The following is a 9,770-nucleotide window of genomic DNA, read 5'->3' as shown; positions in this document are numbered from 1 at the left end:
GAGAGAGAGAGAGAGAGAGAGAGTGAGTGAGTGAGTGAGTGAGTGAGTGTGAGTGAGTGAGTGAGTGAGTGCGCGCGCATGAAAAAAGAAAAGAAATTCCCAATGATTCCAGAAAAGCTGAGAAATGCCTTCATCTTAACAATGACAGGTTACTTTCACAGAAGCTAAGTGGAAGTGGAATTTCATAAACTATTATATGTATGTATGTGTGTGTGCGTGTATGTATAAATCACAAGTAGCAGTGAGACATGGCTGCATATCAGCACGGGTGTGATTCGGCTGTAGGCCCGAGGCCGCTGATGCCCTGGAGCTCACATCTCCGAAAATGTCAATGCTAATTTTCAAATAGACATTATCTTTATTAACAAACCACATATTTTAAATCTTAAAACTACATTCCATGACACAAAAACAGTATTATTTATAAAATTATAGTGGATTAGGTGTCCACAATGACACTCACTGTAAGAAACACTGCAAACGGAGTGATAAAAAAGTTGGAGTTCTGTTATCACTAGAATATCACACGGCTGGAAAAGTCTCTCAACCAATCAGATTCGAGGACCAGAAATTCTACTATAACTCTAATTCTATAACTTCTACAGAAGTTCTATTGCTTGTAATTTGTTTCTGTTTTTTAATTGTTTACTTTATTTTTTAATAAATAAAAAAAATGGTCAATTGTTTAATTGAGAAATATATGGACACCTGTCAGTGTTTTAATTTAGTTTGTTAATATTTAAATTAATATGCATCTACTTCAAAAGGCATGTTCAATGAAATGTTAATTTTTTTCTGTGATATTAAAATTTGTTTTGAGAATCGTGATATTTTGCTGGTATCAACCAAAGACATTTTGGTATCTTGTCACAGAAAGAGTGTATAAGTGAGAACAGAGTAATGCACAAAACCACATGCAAAAACAGGTGACTTACGACAGCAGTGTTTTGAATGCAGCTGAGCAAATGTATGTTGCTGATGTAGGCTAGTACTGTAAATGCACTTTTATTTGGTGTATATAAAGAGTATTATACTGTATGATCCACATGCGAGTGTATACTGTATGCGTGTAGTCAGTGTGTGTGCCATAATACTCTCAGCAACCCATCTTCCTGAAGCAGCCCAGGGACAGATCAATAAGACTCATATTACCAATCCACCGAGGATACGCGCTCGCATACACACACACACACACACACACACGCACACATCTTTGCCCTTTTGATGCATTCTGCATTATAACACCACATCCCTCTCAAGCTATAGCGCCTGGAAAGGTCAAATAAGTAGCCTTTAAATATCTGACCTTCCTCCGCTATACATTTTCGGAGTGTGTGAATGACCCTGAAACCTCACGACAGGAGTGCAGCTGGAATAACTGACCCAGACAGGTGCTCTATGAAGAAATGTGTTAAATAAATCAATGAGTTATAGAGAGGGCAATCCAAGAGGTCTGAAGAGACCAAGAATCTAGGGATGAAGAAACCACACTATTAAAATCGTCTCTAGAAGGCATGGAAAGTCACTACAAATAGTCCAGTGAATCAGACAAAGTTTTTCTGAACTCCTCACGGCTGCGGGCACAAAGATGGAATAAAGTGGTCATGATAATGATGTTCTATCTGACTGTTGCTATGCGACAGCTGCCATATAAAGGTAACGTAAACAAACACTACAAGTTGCCAGCCCACACTTTTCCATTCGTTTTATCCTTATGCAATGCATTTAATGTTTTTTTTTTTTTGTCTCTTGGCAACAGCCAGAATGTTCCAGCTGGACCAGGAAGGAACCAGGACTGTCCAGCAGGGCTCTATGGAGACAGAGAGGTTGAGCTTGGCAGTTCAGTCACTTTAATCAGGCACTTCATCGCCATTAGACAAATATTACAGCAATTTACTAATCATCCTGCTGGTATCAAGAAGGACACCGAGAACCATTTGGTTAATCGCTACATTTTATTTAGTACATGACATTTATACCCACCATCACTTCACATTTTTTAGACACAAAGTTATACACACCCATTCATTTGTGAAATATTTTGGTCAATGTGCTTAAAGGGTTAGTTCACCCAAAAATGAAAAGTAGGCTGTTTTTTACTTACCCCAGATCCATCCTAAGTGTATATGACTTTCTTCTTTCAGACGAATCCAGTCGGAGTTAGATTAAAAATTGTCCTGGCTATTCCAAGCTCTATCATTGCAGACAGCGGGTGTTGCAGTGCTTCAGTACAAAATAACAACGGTCACTAATTAGAAGTACAAAACGAGGATTTGTAAAGAAGAATGTCGGAGGATTTCATTATAAGCCAAGAGGAGACTGGTTTTCCTTGTAAGGAAGCTTTGCTTCCTTTGATCCTGTAAACAAACGTTGGTTTTAACAAGACTCACCGGTGCATGCGCCCGTTTACAACAGCGAGCGCAAGCTAGATTAAAGTGATTATTACGTTTTGAATATGGATATTTTTCTTACAAAAACGCATCGCTTCGCTACAGGAGGCCTTTGTTCACCCCCCGGAGTCGTGTGAGGCGCTTTTTTTTAATGGATGGGCGCTTTTTATTTCACTTATTTTGGACTGATGCATGCAACACTCGCTGAGTGGCATTAAACAGCTTGAAAGATCAAAGACAATTTTTAATATAACTCCGAATGGATTCGTCTGAAAGAAGAAAGTCATATACACCTAGGATGGCTCTGGGGTGAGTAAAAAACAGCCTAATTTTCATTTTTGGGTAAACTAACCATTTAAGCTTCTATCAAGACTATAGCACTCTTAGCTCTAAAAAAAAAAAAAAAAGTCAGTAGTACACTCAAATCAAAATGCTATATAGACTAGTGTCTGTGAATATTAAGACACAAAAATACAATTTAAATATTAATCCTGCATGTTTTGTGTGTCTGTGCAAATGAATGGCGCAGACACGCAATATGCGAGTACATACACATAATCTCTAGAACTGCTCTGAGTCACTTCATGAGCATTTTACCATTTCTTATACAAACAGAAACCTAAAGGTCTTCACAGCAACCTGTCAAAATAAAAGTTTGGTTTAACTTGCAGAAACTGTGACAGAAATATTACTTAATGTAATGATAGTACAACTACTACTAATGAAATTATTATTAAAACATTATTTTAATATTTCAATATTATTTACCAAAAAAATTATTTACCAGAATTTATTTAGCAGAAAAATATAAATACACAACACTGTTTTTTCTGGAAATAAATAAATAAAATAATTAATTATTTTTTAAATAATATCAATTACTTAAAGATGCTTCTGATTATTAATATTTAATGAAACCATTCAAATGGAATACAGAAAATTAATGGAAAACAGAATTTGGTAAAAAAAAATTAAATAATAAACTGAATTTGAGAAGAAGAAAAAGTTCACAGGGCCTAAAAAATTAAATTTTTGTTAAAAGTTTAGTAAATTGCTGTTTAATATTGTACATTTCATGGTTTAAATTTATTAGACATTATTTTAGATGAATAGAATTTAATTTATCCATTAAAACAGAGTCTAGAAAAATGGAAAAATAGAAAAAAAAAATGGGAAAAAAACGGAAATAAAATGGAAAAGACTAAATTTGGGAAAAAATTTAATGGATTTCATAGGGCCCTATATTAGGAAAAATAGTAAATAAATAAATAAAAAATCTTCAAGTAAATGCAAATGTCATGAACAGATGAACAGAAAAGCACAAAATATTTCTAACCACTACTTTTACCCTTATTCCTCAACAATCTATTTTTCTCCAAACTTCAAATGTCAACCACGCAAGGCCTTCAGGGGCTGCGTCACGTAGCGCCGGATACAAAAGACAGAGCCAGATTGGATCTGCCGAATGTCTGAACACTGCCAGTTCAGTGAGCACAGACAAAAAACATTTAGTTCAGACAGCCGAGCATCGATTTTCAAAGTCACTGGTTACTGTAGTGAAAATCAGAAGCACTCTGGGAAATGACAGATGTTTACTTATACATGAGAGCTTAAGTTCTGTCTAGTCTCTTTCACTTGAGAGGACTAATAATACAGCAGAGCTGACCTGATTCAGATCAGACCATGACTTGGGAGAGAAAGTGTGTATACTGCTCAAAAAAGCAAGGACATTTGGAGAAATGTGTGTTCAACAGCATATTAGTGTTTGTTTTGGTATCAAAAACTGTAAAATTTCACTTGTATTCACCAATGAAACCTTGGTATGTAACCAATCGTGAATGCTGTACACAGCTCCACTGCCCAAAGGCAGTCTTGTGTCTTCAGGTCAGAGGGAGGGTCTGGTGGTGAGCAGCATCACACGGCTCCTCATTACGAGTGTAAGAGGGTCTGGAGAGGAGGTAGTCTGCTACATTAAGCTGATTGGATCAGTTTTCTCTGATCATGACCCATCACAAGCTCCACTCATGTGAAGGAGAGACTGGGGTCTTATAATGCTCCAGTTAACCCAGCTTCTACTGTCTGTCGGCGAGACAGAAATTCTTCTACTGTCTGTCGCCACATATATAGAGAGAAAGGCAAAAAGAAATCCTCTGCTACAGGCTTATCATGACACTTCCAGGAATCTTACTCAGCCAGACAGACATTTTACAACAATGAAATAAAAAATTCATAAAGCTGAGCTTTTACTGACTTTGTTATGGCACCTCAAATGCTTCGCACAGATTGCAATGTTATAGACAGAAAGCTTTAAAGAATAATCAAAAAGAAGAAAGTTTTAAACAGTACTTTTGACAAATATTTTGACATGCACTAAAAGTTTAATTTTTAATTTGTTAGTTTTGTTTTTAAAATAAATTAATATATTTAGTCAGCATGGATGCAATATGTTGATCAGAAATGACAGTTATAATGTTGCAAAAGGCTTCTACTTCAAATAAATGCCATTCTTTTGAATTTTTTATTCATCAAAGAATCATAAAAAAATAAACAAAAATATTAAGCAGCACAACTGTTTTCAACATTGTTAATAATAAGAAATGCTTCTAAATCAGCATATTAGATTGACTGAAGGATCAGGTGACACTGGAGACTGGAGTAATAGCTGCTCAAAATTCAGGAATAAATTACATGTAATAAGTTTCTAATAAATTACAAAATATATTACAATAGAAAACATATATTTTAAATTGTAATAATTGTAATAAATTTATTTTTGATGTGTACAAAGGAAAAACGAAGATGTCAATATCAAGACTGCTATTGTATAACAAATTTCTATATAAAAAAATAATAAAATAAATATTTTATACATTAACTTTAAAAATATACATAAAACCTAATTTCAAAAATCATAACTAACTAAACAAATATCTAAATAAATAAATGTCTAATTTAATAAGCGTAAAGATGACTATTCAAATAGAGAGGGATTCCTCTGCTGATGGCAGTCATGCAAGGGCAATCAACAAATAGATGGAGACTGGAATGAAACTGGCAGATGAATGCCAAAGATATGCCACAAAAATTCATTTGGAAGTTTACATGATTGATTAAGTCATTTAAGAGACGAAGGGGACAGTGTTTGGCAGGAGGGACATTAACGGTTGACATTCCAGTTGTGTAATAGAATCAGCATAATTGAATTTGCTGGACTTGGCTTGCACCATCTGCTCCAAAGGATACCACCCCCCCTTCAAGAGCCAGCTGTTAAAGTCTATACCCCAGGGTGGGACATCCCAACAATCCTGTACACTAAACTGTACAGCCAGGGTCATGGAAGCCCCTCCCATGATCCAATTCCTATTCTCTACAGGTCCACCTCACTCCAGCTGCTCTGCCCAGGGCCAAGAGAAGGGGGATAGAAGGGCATAAGGTTGATTTGGTGATATTAATTAGCATTATGAGACATCCATCAGTTCAAAGAGCAAACACACTAAAACTAGCAACTCTGGCTGTGGATTCACATTATTTTTGGGGCAGAAAAGTGGTAATTTCAGAGAAATGATTTGAATATATTACCTGTATGTCCTCCAGCAGCTCCTGTTTCCGTCTCCTAATGTTCTCCAGTTCCTGCTTCTCCTCTGGCGTCAGGTCGTCCGGTACTTTGTTTGGAAACAAACAAAAGCAAACAATGAGCGTTCAGATGTACAAACACAAATATGTAAACGGTCAAGCTGCGGTCTCTTGACCCAAACATTTTTGTACATTTCTAAGAGGTTGCATGGACAATGAAAATATTTTCAGAGGAAACAGAACTGATGTAAAATGAAGGGATGTGCAACAGAACGAAGGGAGATTGTGAAAAGGAGAAACTGCCTGAGGCAAAGCACTGCCTTTGAGACACAAACCAACTCGGCAATCAATAGCTTGAAAAACACAGCAGTGTTGTTTATAAGGGCTTCTGGTCCAGAACATCAATCAGGAAGTCCTCAGAGCAAAGCAGATAGTTGTTCTTTTCATTAAATGCATTTCCTTTAAGCTAAAAGCCATTTCGAAGAATTTGTAGTGTCCAGTCAGGACAACATCACGCAAACTAGCTTAAACCTTTTCACTTGTTATTTGCCAAATGGGTTAGGAGAAAAACAAAATAGTTATCTGAAAATATTATCTCACAAGCGATACTATCAAACCAAGAATTAATATTTTATTTACATTTTTTACATTAATATATTATATCATGTATCATATATAATATAATATATACACTACAGCCTCTACAGGTCAAAAGTTTGGAATAATTCATATTTTTTCATGTTTTTGCTCTCAAAGGTTGTATTTAATTAAAATACAATAAAAACAGTAATATAATTGCGAATGTAATTTATTCCTGTGAATAAAGATTAGAATGATTTGAAGGATCATGTGACACTGAAGACAGAAATAAAAATTCAACTTTACTATCACAGGCATATATTACATTTTAAAATATATTAAAATAGAAAACAGTTCTTTTAAATTGTAATAATTTTACAATATTACTGTATTTTTAATCAAGTAAATAGAGCCTGCTATTAAAAACTAAATCTAATGAACAGAACATAATCTATCTAATGATCTAATGATAATAACACCTAGATATATCATGCAAAAAATAAATAAATAAATAAATTACATATATACTGTATATTACAAGGTCCCTGCTGATCCACAACCTTGGTAAACGAGCCAGAGTCTATCAGAGAAAAGCATTCCAACTCAGCAGTTCTGATGTGCTCTGGAGAGCCCTGATGTTGGAATTTGCAGAACACAAGTAATTTATGTGAACCTTGCATCCATAAACCCAAAGATTTCTCTGAAGTAATTCAGTTTAAGTGCTTTGTTCAAGAGCACTAAAGTCAGTTCAATACCGGGCTGAGGGCCAACATCCCCACCATTCTGCTTGGTCTGGCTGATGCCAGTCAGAGAAAGACCCTGCTTTTCAATCTTTGTGTTACATTGAGAATTTAATACAGCATGTATGAACTTAGAGTGTTTAAATGTATTTCTCAAAAGTGAAGACTTGCTTTGATACTTGCAAAATAAAAAAATCTGAAGAAAATTCTGTATTTAAACAAAAAAAAGAAAACAAGAAATGCTTGTAACTTTACTGAGAAAAAAAAGGATGTAAAAAATACTATAGTGACTATAGTTAACTATGCTACCATAAAATATATGGTGTGAATTTTAATTAGAAATGTAGATTACATGTTCAATTTAACAGATAGTTATTAATTTTGTTGTAAAAAACATTTATAATAAGTATCCAAATAATTAATTAAATTATTTTTCATTATTATTTATTACAGAAGATTATGTTAAATCATTATTATTATTACTACTGTCACAACATGACAGATATCTGTTATCAGTTATGTTTGAAAAACGATTGACAGAGATTAATGGCTTTATGTCATTTGGAGACAGAGGTCATTTGTCTTGATTCAGCCATCTCTTTAATGGATTAGGGGTCTAAAATCAACACGGGGCATTTGAGGACATCAGACCTTTCATTAAAAAAAAAAAAAACCGGGCACATTCCTTTGGTACTGAAAAACTTGTAAAAAGTATGACAAGATAAAGGCATTTAAACTCAACCCTGACCTAACCTAGCCACATGATCAGCTGACCTCCCAATAAAAACAAAGACACTTGGTCATATGATATGACGACCCTCACCTTTCATGTGACCTCATTAAATCCCTTCCTGGTGGCCCGTATGACAGCCTGACCCTGCAGGGGACCTACAGAGACCCTACTAGAGGCCTGTAGACTAACTGATTCCTTGTTCCATTTACACCTTCACAAACGGATCACAAACCATCAGGCTCTGACATTAGATGATGACAACGTCACCATCGTGATAAAGACAAAACCTACAGCCTGCCCACATGATTGTCCTCACCAATCACATGGATACCCATGTTTCTGAGCGACTGCTTGTCGCTGTGGCAACGCACCACATGCGTTTTCCTGCTGAACTCCAGCTGGGATGTTTGACAGGCAGTCTGTGAGCAGAAATCCCGTCCAAAAAGCAGCCCATCCCCCCTCATTTTGCAGAAATTGGTATTGCAACCTCAAGCGGAAATCCATTAGTCTCGCCTCAGGTGAGGCTGGAGTCTACAAGCAGGACACATGTTCCTGGAGCCGATATCAAACAGGAAGAAAAGGTCACTCAGGTAGGAGTGAGTTCAGGTGGCTATAATGGACATCCATCGCAGAGGATCATTTCAGAGGAACTGGGATAAGATGCCATAATCACAAACATTGTGGAGTTTCAACAAAAAGCCAACTGCACTATAAGCTAAATTTGCATTACAAGCATTTTTCCACAAATATACAGGCATCACTTGTTTGGATATGGATTTACATCTATGGAAAAAGCAGCTTAGAGCACAACTGGAGGATATCTTACAGTCTTGAAGAGACAGCTCACTCAGAAATCTTCTGTTGAAAGACACAAGGGTGAGGAAATTATCAAAAAAAAGTTTATACTGGTGTGAAGAACAGCATTTCTTTAAAATAAAAATCTTTTGTAAAATCATCTAAATGCCTTTAGTGTGACTTTTGATCAATTTGATGCATCCTTACTGAATAAAAGTTAAATTCTTGAAAAAAAAAAAAAACTGACCCCAAATTACATATATTATACATATATACATTACATATATATTATATTATAAAACCATATTATATTTGGTCCTCAGGGCCAAAGACAACTCCCATCTGAACAGGAAAAGGTTAACTGTGATTTTCTAGCTGGAATTCAACATGTTGAATCATATGAGTCGCGAAAATAATTTAATGAAGGATTCTTGGTATTTAAGGCATCCAAACCCAGGCAAACTGAACATACAACACTCAACAGCACTATTTAATCACCAACCAAAGACCAAATATAATTTCTAAATCATAGATGCTCAAATTGCGTCACTCAGGGGCCACTTTTAGAAAATGAGGGGTGAATAAAAAAATGACCTAGTTAATGACACTTAATTTTAATTTGCCATTTAAATGCACAGTAACCAATGACAACGGCTGTTTTAGACCTACTGTACCTCATATTTTCACTGTACCTCATTCATTAAAACATGTAAAAGTGCTAGCCATCTTTGAGGAACCCTTGACATTTTCCAGAATATAGGTAGTGTTAATATATTTTACACACAAATTCATTCAAATGCTCTTTGTACGCTAACGTTTCTTTACAGAATATGAAGACAGTCAAACTTAGGCTAAGTTAAATTGTATGTTTTTAACATGCTTTAGAGCTGCATGATTAATCGTTAAAAGATCGCGATCTTGATTTAAACACCCATGCGATCGCATTTTTTAATGACAATG

General features: G+C 35.4%; 1 protein-coding gene across 6 annotated transcripts in view; it reads right to left on the bottom strand.

The window, feature by feature from the left end:
- Positions 1–9,770, bottom strand: part of cyth1b (cytohesin 1b) — a 72,627-nt gene that overhangs the window by 17,238 nt on the left and 45,619 nt on the right. For all 6 annotated transcript variants that reach the window (XM_016489331.1, XM_016489328.1, XM_016489326.1 and 3 more), the window contains exon 2: positions 5,970–6,052. In XM_016489331.1, the coding sequence (XP_016344817.1) occupies positions 5,970–6,052 (83 nt within the window). The remainder of the gene's footprint in view (positions 1–5,969; positions 6,053–9,770) is intronic.

This window comes from Sinocyclocheilus anshuiensis, unplaced genomic scaffold (assembly GCF_001515605.1).
Source record: "Sinocyclocheilus anshuiensis isolate Anshui unplaced genomic scaffold, SAMN03320099.WGS_v1.1 scaffold1885, whole genome shotgun sequence".
In the NCBI taxonomy this organism is placed as follows: domain Eukaryota; kingdom Metazoa; phylum Chordata; class Actinopteri; order Cypriniformes; family Cyprinidae; genus Sinocyclocheilus; species Sinocyclocheilus anshuiensis.
Note: the sequence above shows the minus strand (reverse complement) of the source record. Positions and strands in the feature narration are given on the sequence as shown.